This window comes from Perognathus longimembris, chromosome 10 (assembly GCF_023159225.1).
Source record: "Perognathus longimembris pacificus isolate PPM17 chromosome 10, ASM2315922v1, whole genome shotgun sequence".
Taxonomy (NCBI): domain Eukaryota; kingdom Metazoa; phylum Chordata; class Mammalia; order Rodentia; family Heteromyidae; genus Perognathus; species Perognathus longimembris.
The window spans coordinates 11,798,706-11,826,265 of NC_063170.1; the positions used below are offsets into that span (position 1 = coordinate 11,798,706).

A 27,560-nucleotide genomic window follows, 5' to 3' on the forward strand; every position below is an offset into this window, starting at 1 on the left:
TTTACCTTGTTGAAAGGGGAAGTCCTGAGGTGTTCTGTTCATCTGGGGTGTGGGTAGGAATTTTCCTCTTGGCACTGCTGTGTTCTTAACATAACAGTAATGCTTGTGCAAACACTACTTCAACCTTGAGGGGTGCAGAGCTCCTGTTATCAGGCACCGGATCTCCTTTTTTAGGTAACTGAGTGTTAAGCGAAGGTTCCTTCTTAATTAATGGGTCTATTTTAGCAACCCACCCTCATACAGCTTCTCCCCAACTCCAGTAACTCCAGGGATCCCACACACCACAGGACTTCCTTTGGACTCCCCAAGGATCAAAGCTTCTTGCCAGCCAGGGATTGTCACCAAATCCCATGGATCAGGGGCTGAATACAAGGAGAGTTCAAAGGTAAAGTTACTCACAGGGGCCTCTCAGGTGGGCAGGATATAGGCAATCCAGCAGAGGAAACCTCTCATTAAAACTTCAACACACCTGCCATTCATCCCTGGCAGCCTGGAGCCCAGGAACTCTCAAGGAAAGGAAAGGGGGAGGGGAGCGGTATAGGTGGGGTGGCTGGTCTCAGCCAGCTTTAGTGCAGCAGGTTGAAAGAAGCATTCTCTCCATCTGAGCAGCTCTTTGGCCAGGGATGGCCTTTTGTTTGTTTGGTGTTATGGATCAAACCCAAGGCACTGCACATGCTAAGAGTTAGATATCTCTACCCTGGCCAGAGAGAGCTTAAAGTACCCCTCACTCCTTGTCTGAAAACTTTGGAAGGAGAAGGAATTCAGGAGTTTACCAAAGAATTGTAGGGTGTGTGACACACACACACACCACCCTCTCTCCTCTGCCCCACCTTCTTTGATGCCAGTTTCCCTCAAACACACAAAGCCTCTGGGATGAGGGCAGTGTTTGGGGCTACAATGGCTGAGAAAAGGCAGGAAGAGACAGGACTTACTGAAAGGGAACAGCTAGAGCCAAAGACTGCCCTGGGCATACAGGTGCACTTTCAATGCAAAGAAAGGCAGGGAAGCAGTGTTTGACAATTTCAATAAGCTCAGCCCAACATCCCTCAAGAGGCTGTATACTTGATTTCAGATCAAAAGAAGAATGCATGGCAGGTAGCTTTCTTTAAGTTCCTAAACATACATGTTTATTTGATAAATGCCATACATGACACTGCAGGATAGAAAATAGAAAAGAAAAAAGCACATCTCTTGTCATATTACCTTTCTGACACAAGCTCTATTAGCAAGGGAATTTAGTAATGAACAGATGCAGTTAGTGTGTGCGCGTGCATGTGTATTTGTGTGCGGGCATGCAGCCCTAGGACTTTAACTAGGTTCCCAGAGCTTGTTGTGCTCAAGGCTAGCACTCTACCACTTTTTGGTGGATATTGGGAGATAAGGATCTCATGAAGCCAGGTGCAGGTGGCTCATGCCTGTAATCCTAACTACTCAGGAGGCTGAGATCTGAGGATCGTGGTTCAAAGCCAGCCTGGGCAAGAAATTCTGTGAGACTCTTATCTCCAGATAACCACCAGAAAATTGGAAGTGGAGCTGTGGCTCTAAGTGGTAGAGTACTAGCCTCGAGTGCAAAAGTTCAGGGACAGCATCCAGATCCTGAATTCAAGCTCCACGACGAAAAAAAAAAAAAAAGTCTCATGAGCTTTCCTGCCCCTGCTGGCTTTGAGCCTACTGTTATCCTCAGGTCTCAGATTACTTATTAGCTAGGATTACAGATATGAGCCACTGGTGCCTAGCATAGTTACATCTTTTAAAAAATCATCTGAATACTTAAAATCTCAGCCTCCTGAGTTGTTCTGATTATAGGCATGAGCCACAATTGCCTGGCTTCTAGGTACAATTTATTTTCTCACTCTCTCTCTCTTTTTTTTCTAGTCCTGGGCCTTGAACTCAGGGCCTGAGCACAGTCCTTGGCTTCCTTTTGCTCAAGGCTAGCACTCTGCTGCTTGAGCCACAGCGCCACCCCTGGCCGTTTTCTATATATGTGGTGCTGGGGAATCCAACCTAGGGCTTCATGTACACCAGGCAAGCAAGCACTCTTGCCACTAGGCCATATTCCCAGTCCCTCTTTTTTTTTTTTTGAGAAAGGTCTTGATATATCATTCGCACAAGGAGGCACAGAGGTCAAAATGAGGGCTCCTAGATATTGAATGAAAGCTAGCATCTCAGTGTACGCCTATCTGAGCTATTTGGAAGGCTGAGGTGGCTTAAGCCTGGGAATTGAAGACCAGCCTGGATTAAAACACAATAAGACTCTATTTTGGAACAGGAAGGGATGAAGAGAAGAAAGAAAGAAGAGAAGGTGGGAGGGAGGAAAGGAGGGAGAGAGGAAGATCTATGTGTGATTTTGTGGCTGAGGGAAAGAGAGCAGATGAGTCTAGAACCATAAACGGAGAAGAACTGGACAAATGTTTCCAAAATTGTGTGCAAGAGGCTATGCTTAGTGTCCTGGGTGACCAGGAACAATGCCACTGGAGCTCACACCATGGATGAGGGCAGTGTGCAGAGCTGAACCTGGGAGGGCTGAAGTGAATCGCGGAGCTCACATTCCTAGCCCGGGGGTCTTTAGCAAACAGCTTTCCCTCCTGGAAATCTGGTGACTTCACCTGTAAAAGTGGGGAACAACACTCCTTTCCTTGAAGGTGCTTACTAAGAATCAATGTAAAAGTCAATACTAGTAAAGATCTGAGCACAAGATTGCATAAAATGGATGTTAAGTAAGCTACAAGGGCTGGAACAGTGCCCAGCTTGTTACTATCATATCACTGAGGACCGGAGTTCAGCCTAGTAAGTAGCAAGGAGAGAGGAATGAATGAATGATAATAGCTGCTCCTTGTGTAGCACTTGATATGTGGAACATGTGGTCCTAGACATTTTATCTAATAACTTACTTCATCCTCACAACACAAAGGGAGATGAACTATGACCTCCAATTTGCCAAGGGTCATAGTGCTAGTACCAGGCAGAGCCAGGATTCAAACCCTGGCAGCCTGACTCTGGAGCCAGTATTCTCTACTAATTACCACACTATTCTGCATCCCCAAGTGGTTATTATTCCCACTACTATGAAGTGGGGGATATGAAGCACACATATGTTGTCTATTGTGGGGTTCTACAGAGATAATGTATGCAGGAGTGTTTGCTATCATAAGCAAATTCTGAAGATCAGTATGATTATCACCACCACACTGAGATAACTGGGTGTGTCACCAATAAGCTAAGAAAACAAGGGGAAAGGCTCAGCTCTGAAAACAAATACTAGAGAAAAGCCAACAAATAAACAAAAAAGTGGCCTGTGCACAGTGCATAAGTGATGAGGAGCTGGAAGCACAGGGAGGGTGTAATGGGGGGAAGGGGAGGAGGTGGGGACGACACACAGGCTCAAGCTGTCTGAGGCAGCATTGGGCTAGCACGGATTGGTGTGCGGGCCACTGGAGCACCCTATGTTGCTGTGCAGAACTGAGGGCCCCAGGAGGAATTGTGTTGTGCCAGTGAGGAGAGGCAAGTGGCCTCTCCAAGGTAATGGGAAAACAAATCAGGGATGCAGGATGGAGGCAGCAGTCCCCACCCTATTCAGGAGCTCTGCCCTGAAGAAGAACGCTGTACTCTAAATCCCAAAGCTTCACTTTGATGGATCTCTGAAAAAGAAATTAGGGCCAATTCAAAGAAAAGCACCAGGCTTTTGAGATATGTCACTGAAAGCTCTGCGAGGGTCAGCGAGAAAAGGCAGGATTACTGATGTCTATACAGGGTTTCCAGCCATGCCTGACGCACAGAGAACCTCAGACACGCTGAGCTCAGGGAGGCATTATTAACTAGAGGTTACTGAGCCTTTGAAAACCCTTCAATTTTCACAGTATTTCTCCGCTAGACCTACAGATAAATGGCAATTTTACCCTTTGGGGACTATGTCTGACTGTTAAATGGAGAGAGCATCCCCAGTGTGAACTGGAGGTGAGCCGGGGAAGGAATGGTGGGCTGGCACAGGGTTTTCATTGAACCGGTGAAGGAGAAGCAGTCAACTGGTCAGTTGCCAAAAATGTTACAGGGACACAGACAGGCCAGGCAGGGTAGGGACAAAGAACAAGATGGCAGCTGGCGGTCAACCCTTGGTAGGGGGTGACAGTTCAGGGTCCTAAACAAAAAAGCAAGCTGCCACACACCTAAAGTGCATGCTGCTATCAGGCGAGCTCCCGCTAGGCTCCAGCGGAGGCTTAGAGGGGCACAGCTGGTGCAGCTGGCTGGTGGCAGGGACAGGAGCAGCCGCTGCTGCAGAGGTAGGAGAGGCAATGGCAGCATCTTTTAGAGTGTCTTTAAATAGCAACCCGAGGAAGGCGGCTGCTTTCCTGCTCCCCCACAGGCACTGAAATAGAACAAAGGCGGCAGGGAAAATGGCTGGAGCCTATGCAGAGCTGGTGGGCTACTACTGTTTGCTGTTGTGGGGGGATAAGACTGGCAGCACCATCCTGAGAAGGTGATTACAATCCCAGCCTTCCAAGTACAGCCAGTCACCTCAGGTGGGGTACAGGCTTCACTGTCTCCTGCCTGAATATCTCCACGCTGGCACCTGCTGAGGGCAGCACAGTCCTGTTTCCTTTCGGTCCCTAAAACCTCCTGCATGGAGCTAGACAGCACCGGTGAATGGCTCAGTACTACCATTTATTGAGTTCTTACTACTTCTACTTCTGGGCACTGAGTGATTTAACTGATCCTTTTTCCAGTGTCACCTCACCAATTACGATGCAGGTATTCCTGTCCTCTTTTGAAATCAAGGAAAGGATTTGGGGATTCACTCAAGGATGAGGCTAGAGCTCAAACCTGTATGTCAGGTCCAGTGTCACAAACATTGCTTTTATGTGTGCCTTATTAGGAAGTCAGATATGCATGGTAAGAGCTCCATCCTTCTGCACCATCAGACTTGCTTGTATGCATGGTGCCCAGCTGATGGTGGAAGAGAGGGGGCAGCAGATGGGCTAGGGGTGACTCCAAGGTTCAGGGTGTCAGTGTGCTTTGGGGCTTGCCCTGGTCACAGAGTCTCGGTATAGCTCAAGTTCACTGTACATCTGTGGATAGGGGATGGGCAGGCTGCACTCCCCATGGTATCTACATGGTGGAACTCAGTGTTCCCTGAAGGAAAATTCAGGAATATAGGGTCAGGGGGCTGAACCAAAGGCCAGGGAGAGCCAGAGGTGTTGATATATCCATTAGTGGTCTGGCAGGGTCTGTGTTATGTGCTAATAAACACATAGTGGGGGACCATGCTGGAGGAAGCAACCACCAGGTGGGGCATTCCCCACCTCTGCAGCACATGAAAAAAATCCCTTGAAGGACTTTCTCCTCCAATTCTTTCCTCCCCACCTCAGTCCCCCCCCTTCCTTCCACCCCTCTTATTTTCTTTGTGCAGGTACTAGGGCTTGAACTCAGGGCCTCATACTCTTCACTTAAGCTTTCTTGCTCATGCCTGGTATTCTACTAGTTAAGCTAGGCCTTCAGTTCAACATTTTGCTGGTCAATTAAAATGGAATCTCATACTTTCTGCCTAGGATGGCTTTGAACACAGATCCTCTTAGCCTAAGCTCCTTAAAGGAATTTCAAAATGCCTAGGGCTCATCTTATACCTAAGAACCTCAATCTTAGGGGTTGGGGCTCAAGTTTTTTTGTTTTTTAAAGTTTTTTGCTAGTCGTGGGGCTTGAACTAAGGGCCTGGGCATGGTCTCTGAGCCTCTTTGTGCTTAAGGCTAGTATTCTATCACATGAGCCACGGTGCCACTTACAGCTTTTTCTGAGTAGTTCATTGGAGAAAGGCGTCTCGTGAACTTTCTGGCCCAGACTGGCTTTGAACGGCAATCCTCAGATTTCAGCCTCCTGAGTAGCTAGGATTACAGGCGAGCCACTGGTGCCAGCTCAGGGTTATTTTTTAATTAAACTTTTTTTTTCAAATGCTCCCCAGGTGACACTAACAATCCTTATTCTAGTAAAAATGAGGATTTACTAACACAGGATGTTAGAAAAAAACAGTAGTAGATAAGAGACAAGTAAGGGATATGCCATGATTTCTAAGTAGATATTCACTATTAATGGCTGTGCCTATGAAAGAACTGGGAGTTACAAGGGCAAAGTAATTTGTACTTTCTGGGAGGCAAGCACTAAAGCAGTCCTTTTTTTTTTTTTGGCTAGTCGTGGGGCTTGGACTCAGGGCCTGAGCACTGTCCCTGGCTTCTTTTTTGCTCAAGGCTAGCACTCTGCTACTTGAGCCACAGCGCCACTTCTGGCTGTTTTCTGTATATGAGGTGCTGGGGAATTGAACCCAGGGCTTCATGTATGGGAGGCAAGCACTCTTGCCACTAGGCCATATCCCCAGCTCCCCCCCTGTACTTTTTTTTTTTTTTTTGGCCAGTCCTGGGCCTTGGATTCCGGGCCTGAGCACTGTCCCTGGCTTCTTCCCGCTCAAGGCTAGCACTCCGCCACTTGAGCCACAGCGCCGCTTCTGGCCGTTTTCTGTATATGTGGTGCTGGGGAATCGAACCTAGGGCCTCGTGTATCCGAGGCAGGCACTCTTGCCACTAGGCTATATCCCCAGCCCCCCCCCCCCCCCCGGTACTTTTTGGAACCAACCTTCCTTCTTTCCTTCCTTCCTTTCTTTTTTTTTTTTTTTGTGCCAGTCCTAGGGCTGCTCTACCACTTTAAGCCAGAGATCCACTTCTGGCTTTTTGGTGGTTAACTGAAGATAAGTAAGTGTCTTATGGACTTTTCTGCCTGGACTGGCTTTGAACCGTGATCCTCAAGATCTCAGCTTCCTGAGTAGCCAGGATTACAAGTGTAAGCTACAGGTGCCTGATTGGTAATTTCCTTAACTTTCTTTTCCAGAAAGGGGGAGTGGTCACAATTTGTGAATCACAAATTAAGATTCAACTTCCTAGCAGGCATGGTAGTGCATGAGAGTAATCCCAGCTAATCAGGAGGCAGAGTCAGGAGCATCACAGTAAGAGGCCAGTCTGGGCAAAAGTTATTGGGACTCTATCTCAAAAACAAGCAGGCTCAAACTGACTCAAGTCTGGTATAGGCAGGAGTGATATTTAATGATGTAGCCCCATGGAACAATTAAAAGACAAATTTAACAAAATGAGTATCAGGAAGCTGTAATATGCCTTGACTGTGAGGGTGAAACCTAAAGGAGAAGGGAGATATAAGAGGCATGGTGAGTGAATACAGCTGTAAGACTCAATGTATATACATGAAGATGAAACCAAGGCAACTTGGTCAAACAGGTGGGGGAGGGGACAGTGTTGGGGGAATGATGGAAGGGGTGACTGATCAAGACGTATACATGGACATGTTAAACTGTAACCTGCTTGTATCACTGTTTGAAGATAGCAATAAGTTTAAAACAAAGCCAACAACAACAACAGAACACCAAGCAGGCACAGTGGCACACTCTTACTGTCCTAGCTACTTGGGAAGCAGAGGTAGGAGAACTGGGAAAATAAACAAAAGGACTAGATATGGATTAAAAGATGAAGTACTGGGGCTGGGGATATAGCCTAGTGGCAAGAGTGCCTGCCTCGGATACACGAGGCCCTAGGTTCGATTCCCCAGCACCACATATGCAGAAAACGGCCAGAAGCGGCTCTGTGGCTCAAGTGGCAGAGTGCTAGCCTTGAGCGGGAAGAAGCCAGGGACAGTGCTCAGGCCCTGAGTCCAAGGCCCAGGACTGGCCAAAAAAAAAAAAAAAAAAAAAAAAAAAAGATGAAGTACTTGCTTAGTATGTGGGAGGTCCTGAGTTCAACCCCTCAAAAAAAAAAAAAAAAAACCCACACTTTTTTTGCCAAAGTATTAGAAGGATTTGTTCTTTTTTTTTTTTTCTTTTTTGGCCAGTCCTAGGCCGTGAACTCAGGGCCTGAGCAGTGTCCCTGGCTTCTTTTTGCTCAAGGCTAGCACTCTGCCACTTGAGCCACAGCGCCACTTCTGGCCATTTTCTGTATATGTGGTGCTGAGGAATCGAACCCAGGGCCTCATGTATACGAGGCAAGCACTCTTGCCACTAGGCCATATCCCCAGCCCCGAAGGATTTGTTCTTAAACTTGTGTGTGAACCCTGGCTGTGAAGACAGGAGAAAGTAATGTTACTGCCATTCATTTTGCAGGAAAATGTAAGAATCAGATAAGGCTGCCCCAGTTGCTGGGGTAGCCAATGTTACAGCAGAAACCTTTGTCCAGATGGGAGGAATTAAGGGACAGACTTGTGCTAAAATTTTGACAGTTTTTATATATAAAGTGAGGAGAAGCTAAAAATTTGAAATGTAGACTAATCCTGGCTGTCCATCCTGTCTGTCATTCTTCCTCGTGACTCCCTCCCAGCTGGTTTGACAACCTATGTACAACTCAACAGCAACTACCAAAAAAAATTTAGGCATTTCCAAGCAACAAGAGACAAAATTTCCTCCTTAAGAGAACTTTTTCAGACAACCTCAGCTCTTGGGAAACTTGAACAGTGGAAGAGTTTGGAAGTTCCAGAACGTTCACAGGGAAATTGAAGAGACATGTCATCCAGGTCTATTATAGAAATTTCATGTCTCTCCTTCTCTCCTGATGTCACAGTGAGGAGGTGTTTGGGGGCCCCTGGTTTCCTGCTGGCACAGATGTGTAGGCTGAGCACCATAGAATTTATGCTAATCCTGAGCCCATATGTAGAGCACTACAGCCAGTTTTATTTTACCTGAAAAGTCAGGAAAGGCTTTTCACCAGCAGTGGGGGCCCTAAAAGATGAGTTTAAGTCGATTACGTGGATGAGTGAGGTAAAAGAAGGCATTTGAAGAATAAGAAATACACAGGACTAGGAAAATGGCTCAAGTGGTAGAGCAAGCACTAGGTCCTGAGTTTAAATCCTAGTATGGACCAAGATGTGGACCAAGATGTGGAGACAAATTATCATGGAAAGAGAGCAAACCACAGCAAACAGGTGGGGCCCGAGTGTCTTGTCTGTCTTGCAAAGGACTATGGTCTTCATCTGGCACATAAGAAATACTAAAGTGGTATTAATGGAGCCAGGACCTCTGTGGATTCACACTTGACAAAGATCTCTCTGGTTCAATCTCTCTTACTATCTGAAGTAACTGAACCCAGTCAACCCACAGAATTAGAGAAGGGCCAGTGGCAAAGGACAAAAATCCAAGACACCTGTAACAATCCATTCTTTCCTCAAGTACAACCTCAAGCTGGTTCTAATTACATAAGCCCACATTTCTAGTGTGTGTGGTTTGATCAAATATGGTTAAAATAATGTTTTAACTTCAAAAAGAAAACAATTTAAATTTCTGCACATGCACTGTGAAGCCTAGTAGATATGGAGATGTCAGTCACTCCTTTGTTATTATTAGTTGTGTTTAAATTACTGTGTTATTTGAGCGTTTTCTTGTACTTAATTTTGTAAATATCTGTCTCTGAAAAGCAAATGGTGCCCCAAAAGCAAGGTCAAAGTTAATGCACTTAATTCAAGTGTTAAACTGAAAATTCTAGATTTACTGAAAGGCTGCATGTCTTTAGAGAAGTTGGGTGGTATGATGGGAAAAATGGAGCAAGCATCTGTAGTACAGCAGTGAACTCTGCATGCAGTGTACTCATGGCTTTACCTCAATGACAACAGATTACCTTCAGAACAACCGATAACCTTCAGATAGCAAAGATCTATCACAGGTCCTTCAGAACAGATGAGTGGACAGAGACAGTGACAGCCTCAGTGACCTGAGCATCTAATTGTAAACTTGCTGGAACTCAATTTTCTTTTCCGCAAGTAGAGCTAATAATCATACTTTGCTCCCAGGGTTGTTAGGAGGATTCAGAGGATAATAGATTCAAGAGCTTAGTGGTATACAATAAGCCCTTAATATATATTCACATATTATTAAGTACCTAACCTCAGAGGATGAGAAATCACTTGGAGCAGATCTGTCATCGGTAAGCAAAGCATGGGGTTATGAACAATGAACTGGGGTATACTCCACTGTATCATTCTGGACACTCATCCCCCATCACCTCAAGGAAGGTGCATAGTCAAAACTACTCCTTTTCAGAGCACTAAAAGACAAAAGGATTCTGCAAGTCAGACACCCTTAATCACTTTCCGAGGGACAACACCCTTGTCAGGCTGTAGGGTTGGAAGAAAAGTCCCAAGGCTCTCTCCCCAACCTGGAAGCCTTGAAGATATCTGGTCTCCTTTGGTTTCTCATTGCTTCTTACTTTTTCAGCTTTGCCCATGTTATGGGAAGTTGCTGGATGGTATAGTCAGTCTGTGGCTGGACTCTGCTTTTGGCAAGCGGCAGTGGAATATGAAAAAGGGCAAAAGAGCAGCAGTCACTGGCAGGTCTTGGATGTTAGGGTACCCAGGTCCATCTTTTTCCGTCTTTCCCTGGGCACTAAGTATATATGCTGCAGGGAGGTGGTCTGGCTTGAATTTCTCCTGGATATCATGACTTCCAGCATCACAAATAGCCTTCTATTAGCCGTGATTTGTGTAGGATGTTCAGGTGATTTGGTTTGAGTCTTTCAGATAATGGGGATGTAGAAGATGTGGGATGAGTTACTTTTTCTTCATGTTTAAAATGTGAATATTAATCATAAAGATTCCTTCCTTCCTTTTCTTCCTCCCTCCCTTCTCTCCTTCCTTCCTTTTTTGTTTGTGCAAGTACTGGGGTTTGAACTCAGGGCCTCAAACTTAGTTCTAGAGCTTGAACTCATGGCCTAGGCACTATCCCTGAGCTTCTTTTGGTTCAAGGCTAGCACACCACCACTTCTGGCTCTTTCTGTTTATGTGATACTGAGGAATTGAACCCAAGGCTTCATGCATGCTAGGCAAGCACTCTACCACTAAGCCACCTTCCCAGCCCCTCACTTGGCCTTCTTGTGTGGCTGATGCTCTATTACTCAAACCACCCTTCAAACCCTATTATTCCCCAGTTATTTTGGAGATGGAGTCTTAATAGACGTTTCTGCCTGGGCTGGATTCAAACTATCATCCTCTGGATCTCAGCTCTTGAGCAGCTAGGATTACAAGCATGAATCACCTGTGCCCAGCTAGAAGCGATGTATTTTAAGTAGAATAAATGGAGCAAGCACTGCAAAATATTTACTATAATAATCTGATCCAGAGAAGGAAACAGTAGTCTTTTGCAAACCTGGTGCTTAATTTGTGTATTGACTCACCTTGATGATGTTACCTAACATACCCTGGGTAATGTTCCAGATGTACAAGGAAGAGAGGGGACAGTACAATACTTTCCTTAGCACATGGCAAATATGAGTTACCAGCAACGACGGGAAATGAGTGCTAAATCTTCCTGGCATTAGCTTTGGAAAATTCTAACCAGGGTCTCTTCATGAACTTGTTTCTTCATTCATAAAACAGGATAGCTGGATTCTTTCCCAAATAATGTTCCATGAAACACTATTACTTGGCATGCATATGATGGCAAAGTATTGCTTGGTAAATGAGCTTAGGAAATTGTTACTTCTCTTTGCTATACAGCTTCTCAGACTCATCAATACAATGACACATATGGAATCTCCAGGAAAGTAATAGATGGATGTATACAGCACTTTCCAAATGTAATTGACCATAAAGATCTTATTTCAAAGGAGTGACTCATGATGTTAGTATACCAAGGGATATTTTTGTGTTATCCTGTGACTTTCAATGTCTAAAGTCTTCTTGGTGGGGCTGGGAATATGACCTAGTGGTAGAGTGCTTGCCTCGTAAAGTCTTCTTGGTGCCTTTAGGGCAGAATTGGAAGTGTAGGAAAAAGACTCCCTACAGAAAGCAAAATATGGGCCGGAAATGTGGCTTAGTGGTAGAGTGCTTGACTAGCATGCATGAAGCCCTGGGTTCAATTCCTCAGTACCACATAAACAGAAAAAGCTGGAAGTGGCACTGTGACTCAAGTGGTAGAGCGCTAGCCTTGAGCACAGAAAGGCTTAGGGACAGACCCCAGGCCCTGAGTTCAAGCCCCAGGACTGAACAAACAGAAAGTAAAATATCCTAAGTCTGATGCAGAAAAGGAAGGGAAATTAAGGTCTAAAGTATGTAGAGGTATGTAAATGATTATGCAGAAGAGACAGAAAGGGAGCAGTTTTAAATGTTGGACCTTCCAAATTGTCCCTTACATTTCACCCAAAAAGGCTGAACATTTACAAAAAGTCACAAAAAAGTAGTTTAGTCTTCTCAGCTTGGATCCATCATCATCATCGTCGTTGTCGTCATCGTCATTATCATGTGGGTTTGGCCAAGTCAATGCTTTGGAAATCTGTGGGACCATATTCTCCCTGGCATATACACCCCTACTCCATTGGTCATAAATGGCTGTGGTGAACATCGAGCAATCCCATTCATCCCACTTGGCAGTCTAGCAAATTCACTGATCTGGAGATACACAAGTAATCTCAGCTGGAACATCAAGTTTCTTCACTGGCTTAAAAAAATTTTTTTTATTGCAATCATGGGACTTGAACTTAAGGCCTCATGTGCCACCATTTGAGCCACTCCTCCAGTCCTGTATTCTGCTGGTTATTTTTTAGATGGGGGTCTTGTGAACTTTTCTATCTGAGGTAGCTTTGAACTACAATCCTTATGCTTTCAGCCACTTCAGTGGCCAGGATTACAGATATGAGTCACTGGCACCAGCTTCTGGCCTGGAATTTTCGCCTTGGGGACACTGGGGACCTGAGTGTTGGTGGTAAGATGCAACACTGGACCATAACCAGGGGATCAGGCTGCTGCCTCAGGGGCAAGGAGGAGCAGCAGTTCAGCTTCAGGTTCTCAGTCTCTCACTCCCACCACTTCTCTGTTGTTCCCATATCATGGCTCCTTAGCCATTTATTTATCTATCTATCTATCTATCTATCTATCTATCTATCTATCTATCTATCTATCTATTTATTTATGGCCAGTCCTGGGCCTTGGACTCAGGGCCTGAGCACTGTCCCTGGCTTCTTCCCGCTCAAGGCTAGCACTCTGCCACTTGAGCCACAGCGCCACTTCTGGCCGTTTTCTGTATATGTGGTGCTGGGGAATCGAACCTAGGGCCTCGTTTATCCGAGGCAGGCACTCTTGCCACTAGGCTATATCCCCATCCCCTTAGCCATTTATTTTTAATCAATCAATTAATTAATTGATTAGGCTAAAATTTCCCCTTTGTTAAGTGAGTTCAGACTTGGTCTTGGTTGCTAAAACCAAACTTGGATTACAATCACACCTGCTATTCTACTTTGTCCATTGACAAAGAAAGAGCTCCAGAACCATAAACTAAACTTCTTTTTATAATTTATCCATCTTGAGTTATAGGACCATAAAATGGACTAACGCCAAAGTAGACACAAATGTCCAATAACTGATGAACGAACAAACAAATGAATAGAATATTATTTGCACATAAAAGGGGGTAAGTACTCATATACGTTATTGCATGGCTGAATCTTGACCACATCATGCTAAGTGAAGGGAACCAGAAATGCTACATATTGTACAATTATTTCTGTATCAAGTGTCAAAAAAAAGCAAATCCACAGAGATAGAAAGTGAATAGTGGTTCCTGGGAGTTTGGGAGAAGAGAATGGGAGAATGGTTGTTAATGGATATAGAGTTCTCTTTACTTTCCCACCTCCTCTCCCTTACTTCCTCCATCCTTCCTTCACTTTCTTCCTTTCTTTTCAGCACTAGTGATCAAACGCAGGGCAGTACACAGTAAGTAAACGTTCTACCACTGAGCTACATTCCTCACTCAGGGAGGGGTTTTAATTTTGGATTGGTGAAAATGTTCTGAAACTAGACAGTAGTGATGACTACACATATTATGTGTGAACATACTTAATATGTTGAGTTTTACATTTTGAAAGGGAGGATTTTATGGTATATGAGTTACATGCCAGTTTAAAAATTTGTGTGAGAAATAAAAGTAAGATGAAGAGGAGAGGGTTCTTGTGTCATTGAGGAAGAAAACAGCACATAATCTTCGGCCTGCTTCTGGGTCAGCAGCAGTGACCTTGCAGAAGACTGTCCCCATGTGCCTGGCTCTGGCCTGGCCTTTCTCCAGTTCACCAACATCCCTCAGGTTTTGTCTGTCCCTAGCCAGGCACAAGTCCCTCCTGACACTTTTCCAGCCCTGCCTAATCAGGCACCTGTCTCAGATTCTGGGACAAAAATATTCATGAAAAAAAAATGACCTCTTTAAGGGCTTCAGGGAATGACTTCTGAGGTGCTGCCCTATATACAAATTTTGCATTTGACAGATGTTAGAGATCCTTGGGGAAAAATGCATTAATTAATGACCAAACATCCAGTTTTGAGTGTATAGGAATAAACTTTGGAAAGCCAAACTTCTGGTTTGACTGGCTCTTTGGAAGTTAAAGACAGCAAATTAAATTGGACTTGAGGATAAGCTTCTAAATAGACAAAACAGGTATAAAAAATCATCCTATTTTCCAGCCGCAACCTGCTACAGAGAAGTGATGAGAATGTAGTTTGTCAGAAAAAAAAAAGATAGAGCTAAACGGAAACTAGAACATGTATTTAACTGACCAGAATATCACTTTAAATATTAACTCTGTAATTAAAAAATAGAGCATCACTACCAGGCATCAGTGGCTCATGCTTGTAATCCTAGCTACTTAGAATATTGAGACCTGAAGAATTGCAGTTTGAAGTCAACCTGGGCAAGAAAAATTTACTGGACTCCATCTCTAAAATAACCAGAAAAAAGCAGGACTGGAGGTGTGGTTCAACTGGTACAGAGCCAGCCTAGCAAGTGAGAGGCCCTGAGTTCAAACCTCAGTATAGCATCAAACCCAAATGTCATTCCTTCTTTTTTGCCAGTCCTGGGGCTTGAACTCAGGGCCTGAGCACACTGTCCCTGGCTTCTTTTTGCTCAAGGCTAGCACTCTACCACTTGAGCCACAGCACCACTTCTGGCTGTTTTCTATATATGTGGTGCTGAGGAATTGAACCCAGGGCCTCATATATATGAGGCAAGCACTCTTGCCACTAGGCCATATTCCCAGCCCCTCCCTGAGTTTTTATGTTTTTTTGTTTTCTCAAGGCTACTGCTTCACCTCTTGAGCCACAAATCTACTTCCAGCCTTCTGGTTGTCAACTAGGGATAAGAGTCTCATGGATTTTCCTGTCAGGACTGGCTTTAAGCCAAGATCCTTAGATCAGCCTCTAGAGTAGGTAGGACTATATGCCAGAGCTACTAGTACAAGGCCTATTTGTTTGCTTGTTTGTTTTTAAACAGACAATTATTTTGCTTGATTCAGAAATTAGCCAGAGATGTAGTTGAACAGAATTTGAGACCCCTCTATGGACCATTCCCTTCTAGTACTTTCCCTTTTCCTCTTGCAACTGTGGTTTCTCCAGGTTCCACTTTCTGATTCTCCAGGCCTGACTGCTTTCTTCATTAGGCCCTCACAACCTTTGACCTTGCCTCTAGGCTAAAAGCCAAGAATGCACTTTGAGCATTAAGAATGCTTATTCTCAGAGTATGGACTCATTTTAAAAATTAGTTTGCTTCAAATCTCTCCAGTAAGTTATCATTACTTTATGTACAGATTTTACGGATGTCATCTGCAAGAAGGCCAATCTGACAAGCTAGCACTCAACGATTACTGCCTCTATTACTGTTTTTGGAATGATTTTATGAATGTAGATGTTCTAAACATTTACAATATATAGATCAGTGGCAAGCTTATGAAGAGCAGGGTAGTGAAGCACCATCTCATTTGGTTGCCTTAGCTCATTGTTTTGGTGTTCAGAAGGCCTATTCTTAACTCTACGAGACCAACACAAAGTGCACGTCTGAACATGCCTCCTCTCTTCTCATATTCCTAGTACAGTGAATGTATTTTTCAGCAAGGTTAAGGGAGAATGGGCTAAAATGAAGTTATATCTTTTCTTTAAGTTTCAGGCTATAGTATAAACATGATATAGTCATAGGCTAATATAAAGTGAAGCAGAGAAAACAGGCTTTTCAGATATTATTTTTTCAAATGTTTTTCCTAAGCCTTTCTCTTTGTCCTGTCCTTCTGAACTTCCATTATGTATGCTTGATGGTTTTGTTCATCTCAATTTAGCTTCAACTTTGCTGATCTCTTCTTAAATGTACTGCTAAATACTCTGGTGTACATTAAATTGACTGTTAATTACATCAACCTTATCTCTAAGCCACTGTTCCTTTTTCCTAGATCTGAGTACAGTTACCATTCAGCACCTTCTGAAAGTCCTGGTGGTTTATGTCTTACATATTTTAGTTTTATACTTTCTGTAAATTGCATCCTTGGTGAAAATAAAGTTACCTTCTTTGTACTGTTTTCTGGTTTTATCTGGCATTCAACTTGGTCCAAAGCTCAGGTTGGGCTATGTTCCTCTGAGGAGGCTGTCAAGGTCCCTCTGGTCCTCCTCACACTCCCCTGACTGACTAGCCCTTTGTAACAGTCACTGTCTCAGAGGACAGTTACCACTGGCTTTTGTGTGTGTATGTGAGTTGTGGGGCTCAAACTCAGGACCTGGGTAATGTCCTTGAGCCTCTTTGTTCTCAAGGCTAGCACTCTACCACTTGACACATAGTGCTGCTACGGTTTTTGAGTGGTTAATTGGAAATAAGAGTCTCATGGGAACTTTTCTGCCAAGGTGGGCTTCAAACTGTGATCCTCAGATCTCAGCCTCCTGAGAAGCTACAATTACAGGTGTGAGCCACTAGTGCTCATCATCACTGGCTTATATACAGCCAACTTTCCAGGATCTCGGGGTCAGTGATGTGAGTGTTGTTCATATGGCTGTGTTCTCTGCTGTAACCATGCCAGCCAGGATCTGCATACGCGATGCCAGCAGTGCTTACTCAAAAAATAAGGATTTTTTTTTTTTTTTTTTTTTTTTGCCAGTCCTGGGGCTTGGACTTAGGGCCTGAGCACTGTTCCTGGCTTCTTTTTGCTCAAGGCTAGCACTCTACCTCTTGAGCCATAGCACCACTTCTGGCTTTCTGTATATATGTGGTGCTGAGGAATTGAACCCAGGGCTTCACGTATGCAAGGCAAGCACTTTACCACTAGGCCATATTTCCAGCCCCATAAAATAAGTTTTTAAGAAAATGAATAGTATTTCCCTCCAATGTGGATACTATGCTGACTGCATAAAACTCTGGTTATTTTCAAATGAGAATGAAGTAAAAACTACCTCAAGAGGTAGACAGGGGTAGAAATGTCTTTCCTGTTGATCCAGCCAATCTCCTCCACCTCCCTTTTCAGCTGCCACAACCACAGAGGTTCTTGGCCAGCACCTCTACAAGTAACAGAATTCACTAAAACCCAGTATTATCTTTTGGCACCCTATAGCCTGAAAGATGTGATTAGAAAGGGGTTGGGGAGAACTATAAAACTTTATTCACCAACAAAGTAGCATTTTCATTTCAGCTGTTCCTGGGGCAAAGAGAGCTAAAGAGAAATCTCAGCTTGAAAGCTTTGTGGTTATCTCCTGCTTCTCATTACAGTACCCCTGATTATAATCACACCTACGATTACAAGATTTAACACACCTGGTCTCAAAGATGCACTAGGAAGAGGATTCATACATTCATCCAATCCCATTTCCTTTTCTTTATTCATTGAGTAAGCACAATTTGTAGGTTTCAGTGTGTGCATATGAGAACAAGAGAAAGGCTTTTTCATTCATATGGCTTTCTGAAGGTGACAAAAATCTTCCATGGCAACAAATTATATTTTATTTTAGTACTGGTAAGACAAGCAGAATTTCTTTCATAGGCTAACACAGATGTGAGAAATTGTATAGTGTTTTCTTCTTTTATCTCTCTTTTCTATTGTGCTAACTAGGCACTTTGCTCCACTCTACAAGCATATATTCTGTCTATCTGTCTGTGTAAAGGATGTGTACACTTGGAAGTGAGGCACCAAAGGCCAAACCCTTCTTGACTAGTAAGCATGCATTCTGCCACTGAATAACACTCCTAGCCCTATAATTTTGTATATTTTCCCCTCCCCATCCCTTTTTATTTTGGTAGTGGTACTGGGGCTTGAATTTAGGGCTTCACAGGACATCTACCACTGAGTCATACTGTAGTTCCTTTTTGCATTGGTTATTATTATTATTTGCCAGTCCTAGGGCTTGAACTCAGGGCCTGAGAGCTGTCCCTGGCTTCTTTTTGCTCAAGGCTAGCACTCTGCCACTTGAGCCACAGCGCCACTTCTGGCTTTTTCTATATATGTGGTGCTGAGGAATCGAATCCAGGGCTTCATGTATACAAGGCAAGCTCTCTACCACTAGGTCCCTGCATCAGTTATTGTTGAGATAGGGTTTTGATTCCTGAACAGGGGCAGGGGCATGCCTCAAATATTATCTGCCTACTTGAGGCTTCCAGTGATGGGGTGTGACTGGGATAACAGGCATGTGCTACCACACACACAGCTTCTTCCACTGAGATTGAGTCCTACATACTTTTCTGCCCAGGCTGGCCTGGAACCTCCATCTTCCCAATCTTAGCCTCACCTGTAGCTTGTGTAACAAATGTGTATCACCACATCCAGCTATTAAAATAGTTGAGAATGAACTCATGAACCTTTCTGCCTAGGATGGCCTTTCAATCTCAGCCTCCCAAGTAGCTATGATTACAGGCATGTTTATGTATTTATCTTTAAAATAATTCGATTTTAGATTTACAGAAAAGTTATAATAATAGCACCAAGTCCCTACAGTCCCCTCACCCACTTCTCCAGTTAACAACTTATACAACAGTGATCTATTTACTAGGAGTTTCATAGGTGTTAATGATGCGAAAAACACTATCTTTCTTAATTCCCTCTTGCATAGTAGGTTCTCAACAAGAACAGGTCATACCCTATGGCAATTCATTTAATTATATTAACTATCAAGTGATGATTTATTTGTCTTTTATCTCCATCAGAGTTCTAGATGATACCCTGGCACCTCCAGTGTTCTAGGTGAGAGCTCCTGGTTTCTAAGCCTATCTCTTCAGAAGCTCTTATGAGTCAGCCAGATCATTCTTCCCCATTTCCATTTCCCCTTGTGTTATTATCAGTCTCACACTTCCTGGATACTAAACGTCAATTTTTTTTTTTTTTTTAAGAGCAGCAGTGTGCCAGCTAAACATATATCAAGTTCCCTTGTGGTGAGCAGTAATTATGTGGGATAGAAGTTCTGGCCAGTGAAATAAAATGAAAGTCCGACATATCATTGTAGGAAACTGTTCTGTGTGCCCTGTACCCCCCCAAAAAAAACACACCCCCAAAAACCAAAACCCAACCAACCAAACAAACATATACAAGTGACTAGGCAGGCCTTCTCTCATTTCTTACTCATTCAAACTAGGCACAGTGGCATGATTACTACCTACCTACATGTTTCTTGTGGTATGAGAAAAAAAAATCTTTACCTGTTTAGGCCACTACATTTGGGAGTTTTTATAGTCGAGTATGTTCGTACCAGAAACCATTCAATACAAACCTTAATCTATACAAGGCAGATGAGAATGGATGCAGCTGAAGGAAGTGATGAAGGAAATGGCTATTTGGAAATCAACAGCCTTGCTACTAAGTTGAAATAGCAAGTGGGCATTTAGAGAGAAAATATGGCTATGTAGACAAGGAAGGAGATTGCTAATGAACCCATGCTTGTACAAACAGGTATCAGAAACTTGATATAGTAAAATTCTAGCATGAATAAAGCCTCTGTGTGTGACAAACAACCACTCTTATAATGGCTTCCTTGACACTTGGTTAAATACTGATATGCAAGCCACAGATGAGAATTGTGGATGCCAGGAAGTGACTTATTAATGCAAACTCTGGGAATAAGTTTCCATTAGGATCAAGAAGAAAATTAATTTTGAGGTCACTCATTCTTAGCACACATATGGATGTATACACTTTCTTCCTGTTCAGGTCATACACTGGGGAGAAATACAGCCAAGCTGATTTGAGGAAGGAAGAAAGGGTAATATATGCAGCAATGAAAATCCATGGCCTGAACTTAGAAAGGAAGGCTTTTAAGTGAAGGCCTTTAGTAACTCAGCATGAACAATGAAATGAGTCAGGAAGACAAGTCACTAAAGTTCAGGCTGCCAGAGGCAGGGTTAATGTGCAGCTTACCTTGGAACCTACCACAGGGAGGAGAATGCCAGGATTCAGAGCCTCCATCTGTAAAAGTGTGCTCTGGTTTTGCTGTGGCAGTTACTGGGTGGCTGGCTCAACATATCACAGAGGAAACAGAGACTCTTATTGAAGATGCAAACAATACCACTTTCCTGATACAAGAGTCCCTGCTGATTGATTCATTTGCATAAATCCAGGCAAAAGGTTTAAGCCTGCTCCAGTAAAAGTAAGACTGAAGAAAAAAACCAAAGGGGCTGGGAATGTGGCTTAGCAGTAGAGTGCTTGCCTAGCATGCATGAAGCCCTGGATTTGATTCCTCAACACCACATAAGCAGAAAAAGCTGGAAGTGGTGCTGTGGCTCAGGTGATAGAGTGCTAGTCTTGAGCAAAAAGAAGCCAGGGACAGTGTTCAGGCCCTGAGTCCCAAGCACTGGAAAAAAAAAAAAAAAGAATAAAACCAAAGAGGTAGGAAAGCTGCATGTGGCAAGAGACTGACTTACTTCAGTAGCTTTCTGGCTGAGGCCCCGAAGCAGCAGCACAATCACATGGATGGCAGCTCTGCGCACTTGAACGTCACCGTCTGTTTTAGCCACAGCAATCAGGCAAGCTGTCACCTAGGAGAGTGAGAAAAGTCAATAAAAATCAAGACTGGACAATTATTACCAGCCTTTCAACTGACTTGCAACTGTGTTCCACTTTCTACATACTCATCAAGAGCATCTGTCTTAGAGAGGAGTGGATCCATTTCCTCATGTTCAATTTAGAAGGTGAAAACTAGGCATAGAGGTCTTGATGCAGTCTGGCTTGTCTACAAAGATAAAATCTGGCTTGGAATTCAGAAAGGATTGTAGCAAGTGGGGAGAACACACACACACACACACACACACACACACACACACACGATAAGGTCAAGTATGAATGTCTCTTTAAAAGCAGGAAAAATTACCATGTGTTCCCCCAAGGGAACAGATCAGAGGAAGGAAAGACAGTCTAAAACATAACTGCTTCTGAGATCTGAGAACCATAGAGATTTCCCTAAAGAGACTTCAGAGTTCAAGGTCTGGCATGAATATGGCAGCATAATGTCCAATAATACAGAAATTCAGAAACAGGTAAACTGACCTTCTTTGGGATGACTGACAACCTTGTCCTACAAATCTAGCAAGCACTCTAGTAAAGTTGGCAGTGGCCACTTTGAGAGATTTCTGCCTGGGCGTCTCTCTTTTTTTTTTTTTTTGCCAGTCCTGGGCCTTGGATTCAGGGCCTGAGCACTGTCCCCGGCTTCTTTTTGCTCAAGGCTAGCACTCTGCCACTTGAGCCACAGTGCCACTTCTGGCCATTTTCTATATATGTGGTGCTGGGGAATTGAACCCAGGGCTTCATGTATACAAGGCAAGCACTCTTTCCACTAGGCCATATTCCCAGGCCCTGGGTGTCTTCATTGATGAGACAAAGCTTTCTGTACTCAGTTACTTCCAAAGACAATTCTATGCTTGAACTTAGCCAAAAGGCAGAGAAATGATTCAAAGACAATGTTATAATAGAAGAGGAAAAAACTAGAAATTACTTGCAAAACATGCACTCAGCCATACTTCTAATAATTATATGTCATAAAATGAAACTTCTTTTTAAAAGGAGAAACAGTGGTTTATTGGTTACCACTGAAGAAAAATGGTGGGCAGCTAGACAGAGGGGTATAGCAGTGGCCGCTAAAACTGTTTCTAAATCCTCTAACATTCACCCTACCATGGGTCCTATTAGGCAAACATTTTTTTTTAATTTTTGTATAGAGATGCTATAAAGACAATGATGACTACAAACCTTTCTGAGACAACCATGCACTTTTGCTACTAATATTTATAATAATTATTAATAAATTAATAATTAATTAAATAATAAATGTGACCCACAGCACTAACAATCTGAAGGTTCACCTAAATTAATTCAATTCATCTCTCATATGCTCTTGTTACTGGATTTACTATGTGTCTGTATTTCCTGGCCATCAGTAGAAGGATTTGTAACCATGATAAGAAAATATCCAGATTGTGTGTTTGGAAACATGTAAATACATATTATGTTCTAAGAGTAGTGAACACAGACACAAATGAGGAAATACACTTGTGCAGAAATCTTAACTATACAGGTTTTCACAGCTTTCAAATAGTTGGGCATAGTTCAAAGTATCTAATTAATCAGTGATGGCAGAGAGATTAGAGGAAGGAGCCTATTCTTAAATATAATTGCCTCTGTCTACACTGGCATTTAATCAACCTGTATCTATTAGACAAACTTGCAGCTTGCAAGGGAAGGGAAAACCCAGAAACGCACAACTCACTGAATGCTGTTGTTCAATAACTCCCAGGAAGCTGTTTTGGCCTTTGACCTGAGACCCCTGACTCCAATGCCAGCAGTGGCTTCCATGGCTTTGGTATTAACAGTTAAAGGAATTCAGCCCTAGGAGGAAACTCGTTGGGCCACCTCCAAATAGGCAACAATATAATAGCTACCTCCACTTTCAGGCTTAGTATTTATAAGGTAAGAGTTGAACAAGTTAGAGCTAGGCCAGAATCCTTCTGGACATGCAGAAGTTCAGCTTTATTTATTTATTTATTGCCAGTCCTAGGGCTTTGACTCAGGGCCTGGGCACTGTCCCTGGCTTCTTTTTGCCCAAGGCTAGCACTCTACCTCTTGAGCCACAGTGCCTACTTCCAGCCTTTTCTGTATATGTGGTGCTGAGGAATCAAACCCAGGGCTTCATGCATACTAGGAGAGCACTCTACCACTAGGCCACATTCCCAGCCCTCATCTTTATTTAATTTGGTAACTAATGTACAAAAGCCAGCCCAGGACCATGCCATGATCAGAGGCTGCCAAGTGTTGCCTGCTCCCTCTGGAGCCCTTCTACATCTGCCAATGAAGGCTTTCTACCTAGAACCCTACTAGTGTCTGCCTTTGTTGCCTTGGTCCTGCTCATTATACTGAGCAGGACATGCTTCCACTTCAGCTTTTACTGCAGGCCAGCTCTGACCATCAGGCATTGATTCCACAATCAGGATATCCAAGAAGCAGCAGCCTGGCTGGAAAAGGGATTTCCCTACAAGGCCAATTCAGGAATCCCAATGCCACTTTGAAGGTGCAGTTGAAGGAGGAGCTGGTTCTTAGAAGCCATGCTGGAATGACCACCTGCTTACCAGAGGCCATTAAATGACTTACACGCTATGTACTGAGGACAATTAGGAAGAGGGTCGAGACCTTCCTCACACCTCTGACACTAGGATCAAATTCTATGAACTGTGGGATGGCTGCTCATGCAAAATGTTTTTAGGGTACCTGATTTTATCATGGTCTTGTGGATCTCATCTAGAGGTAAGAACAGCCTCTCCCTGTGTAGGTGAAACCCCATGCCTAGCTTGTATGCTGTTCACTTACAGGCTGGTAAAACAGGCCTTTCATCTAACATGGAAGCTGGGAGGACCCAAGGCAGCTCACTTCCATCTACCCAGTCTAACAAGTCACTCATGGGCTACTGTCTCACCTCCAAGGACAAACTAACATTGCCTTCCACCACTAAAAGCTTTGGTGAAGGACATGTAAGATGATGAAAGGTTTTTACTAATTTATGAATTGGTATAACATTTCTATTCTCTATTTCTAATTCGTCCCACAGGGCAGAAACCCATTCTGACCTTCATGACACCAGCCCCGAGGGCCAATGTACTATTCTAGTAAACAATACTATGGAAGGCCTTTTCTTTACTGCCTAAATCACATGAAACATATCAACTTCTGCAAGCCATAGACACAAAGATGACGTCTGCTTTGGCAACATTAAAGGTCAGTTTAAGCAATATAACACTTCACAAGAGCCAACAGAAATAAGGAAAAATATCACTCCACAAACAGCTGGCGCACACCAAGCATAATTAGAACTATACAAATAAAGATAAAAAAAATGGCAAGATTAAACCAAACTGACTTTGGAAAATTCCAGGAGAGAAAGTACAGTGTTAAAGTATGTGTTGAGGATGCTGGGTACCAGGTGGCTCATGCCTGTAATCCTAGCTACTCAAGAGACTGAGATCTGAGGACTGTGGTTTGAAGCTAGCCAGGGTAGGAAAGTCTGTGAGACCTTTATCTCCAAATAACCACCAGAAAACTGGAAGTGGCACAGAGGCCCAAAGTGGCATAGTGCTAGCTTTCAACAAAAGAACTTAGGGGCAGTGCCCAGACCCCACTTTTAAGCCCTACGACAGACACCACCACCACCACCACAACAACAACAACAACAACCCACAACTACATATGGAGGAAGCATGACTTCAATTTTCCAACTTCATCTTCCTAAAGTTTTCTTTGCTAACTATGGTCAATCTGCTAACTTGTTTGAAATTGGATTCCTGGTGAACTGAGAAAGCTGAATTGGTCAGGTAGTCTAGCCAGTAATTATTATGAGCTCAGCTTGCTCATTCTACCTACCAGGAAAGAATCCATGGGGCTACTTAAGCTTCCTAGGGGTGTGGGGTTGGTTCCCAGAATATTCACCAAGTCCTCATCTCAAGTACTGACATATCCACCAGTTGCATAAGCCCCGTCACTTAGAAAATGATACCAACATTTGGAAAGTTGGTAATAAATTCAAATCAAGCATGAGATCAGAGGCTGCATCACTGTATGAGACCTCGAGCCTTGGTTATATGAAAATTTGGCACTACATTGAAAGTAGACTGCTCTGTGGACTTGACACTTGGGGTACACATTGTGTGCATGACTAAGGACAGGCTCTTCCCAATAGTGCACTTAAATCATCCTATTTCTTCTGGAAAGAGATAAAGATGCAAGAGCAAACCAAGATTTAATTTCAAGCAATAGAGCTCTTGACAAGAACAAGGAGAAATTTGGAAAAAAATTAATACAACTCTCTAAACAGGTTAAATCTTGACATCAATGAAGAGGAAAAACTTGAATTCCCAGTGTGAAAACTTGGAGGGGTTGGGCCTATATTGTCTGTTCCTTCCCAACCATCTAGCACCATAATAACAGCACAGAGTGCCCAAATCTGGGCCACCCAAGAGTGAGGAGAGCTTTCTTCGGATGCCCATGTATAACAACTGGGGGAGGGGCAAATGCCCTGAAACAGATCACATTAGAGGAGTTTTTAGTGGCTAGCCTGCCTACCACTTGATCATCATAGCCTTCCTGATACCAAGACACAACTAAACAGGGCCCCAGCTCCTCATTCCTGCAACCCCTTGGCCTATTGCTATCACATCAATCTGCTCCTCCAATCTACTTCATACTCTGCTGAGATGTCTTTACAGAAAGAACTGGGGTCCTTTATTTGTGTCTTCTAGCATTCCTAGCAAATCACATCACTAATGCTTCGACAGGATTCTCAAAGCTAAGTTTCCTCAAAGCTGAAGTTCCTGCTCGAACAGTACACACTGGAGGTTAAGTACTTCTGAGACTGCAGGCTTTACTGAGACCCTGGGAGAATGTTCACAGAAGAAGCTGTAGTCATCTAGAATAAGCCGGACTATCGGGTGGCTCTGCTCTGACTTACATTTTATTTACAGGCAAGCCAAATCTGTGCAAGCACCACTTGGATTGGCCTCCCTCTTTCCCATGCCATTCCCTATGATCCTTTATCCTCTCCTCTCAGCCACAGGGGCCTTGCTGTTCCCTGCAATCAAGCCTGCACCTGCCTCCAGGACTCTGTGCTTGTAGCTCCCTCTGCCTGCAATGTACTTCCTGCAGCTGTCTGGATCGGGCCCTTGCCCTAATCCTTAGGTCTTGCTCAAATGTCACTCACCAATGAGGCTTTTTCTTGACTATCCAAATCACATATTATAACAAGCTCCCTTTGGCATCCTTGTCTCATTAGATACATTTCACAAGCAACTTACCACCCTCGTGTGGTATACATTTGTTCACTTGTTTATTGCCTAAGCTCTCCACTCCAGAATGGCAGGTCCACGAGGACACAACCGGCATAAAAGTCTACTAAATGAATAAACAAACAGATATAAATTACTAAGGAACCAATGATCCTACCACTCTTGCCATGTGAATGGACTTGAGCTGCCTGACTACAGCAGGCATGGCTGCAATAGTAAACCTGGCAGGTCTCCAAGCATGTCCAAACTTGTCGTCCACCCAAGGTAGTTAGGTTGGCACTATGACGAGGCAAGCGTGGGATGCTACATAAGAAGGAACATTTGAAAAGAGGAGACAGAAATTATACAGGATGGAAACACCTGGGTTTTCAAATCAGAGAGAATACATTGCCTTCTGAAGTTTCACTGCCAAAAGCAAGCTCTATTAAGGCAGGGCTACATGACCCTTCCTGCCTGTGCCTTTTCTCACATGACAATAGTCTTCAGCGTCAAGGCACAAAAACACTCCTATAATTGAGCAGAAAACATTCCTGAGAGACAGTGTAGATGAGTGGTTAAGGGCATGAATTCTGGAACTAATTGCCTACATTCCAATCCAGCCCTGTTTCTTCTTACCTGTAAAAATAAGATGACTTAGCTTGTTGGTGCCTCAGTTTCCTGATCTAATACATTAGATCAGTTGACATACAGAAAGCATGCAGATGCTTACTATATACTATTATGACTATTTTCTAAACAGATAGGTGATCATCCTCACCCTTCTCTTCACTCCATGCTAACAGACAATACTTAGAACATACTATATGCCAAGCACTGTGATAGGGATTAGGGGTATGAAAAGGTGAATTCTGAATTTTTCCAGTCTGGCCCTGCTGTGTTGTGCTCACAGTGTATTCACAATCATGACCCCTTTGGGACTGATGTAGTAGAAACAGTCCTGGTGGCTAGGAGGTAGTTCACTGCCACACAAAGAGTCACACAGCAGTTGCTCTTCACATTGATTTAAAAGCCCAGAATCATAAACTGTTTCCTTTTGCATCACAACATGGCAGATAAACCCTCACTCTGTATTTGCGCTTCACTTGTGCAGGCTAACTAAACAATGCCTGATTCTTGCTATGAGCTGGGAAATCCTAGTGGAAAACACAGCTCTCCGAGGTGTAACCCCTGCTTGCCTCTCTTGCTTCAGCTTTAGGCAGGCTAGCCTTCACTTCTACTTAAGCCTTTGGGATCATCCTGCAGTTTTTCAAATGCGTCAGGTTGTCCCCCACCTCGGTGGTTTTGCACACACTGCTCCTTCTGGTGATATGTTCCCCCTGCCTCCCTGCCTTTTTACTTGTTCCCCAGGTTCAGCACTAAGGGTCTCTTCCTCTGTGCATCTTGGTCAGCACTACAACTGGACCCTTCTCCTCACATGTGTCCTCCTAGCACCTATCCTAACGAGCTTCATTGTAAGCACTGACATCCGGGTCTGCCACCAGATTCTTCAGGCCCAGTGGGCCAA

General features: G+C 43.7%; 1 protein-coding gene across 1 annotated transcript in view; it reads right to left on the reverse strand.

Annotated features, from left to right (window-relative positions):
- Positions 1-27,560, reverse strand: part of Tango6 (transport and golgi organization 6 homolog) — a 150,608-nt gene that overhangs the window by 2,977 nt on the left and 120,071 nt on the right. The window contains exon 17 of the mRNA XM_048355226.1: positions 20,660-20,773. Within this exon, the coding sequence (XP_048211183.1) occupies positions 20,660-20,773 (114 nt within the window). The remainder of the gene's footprint in view (positions 1-20,659; positions 20,774-27,560) is intronic.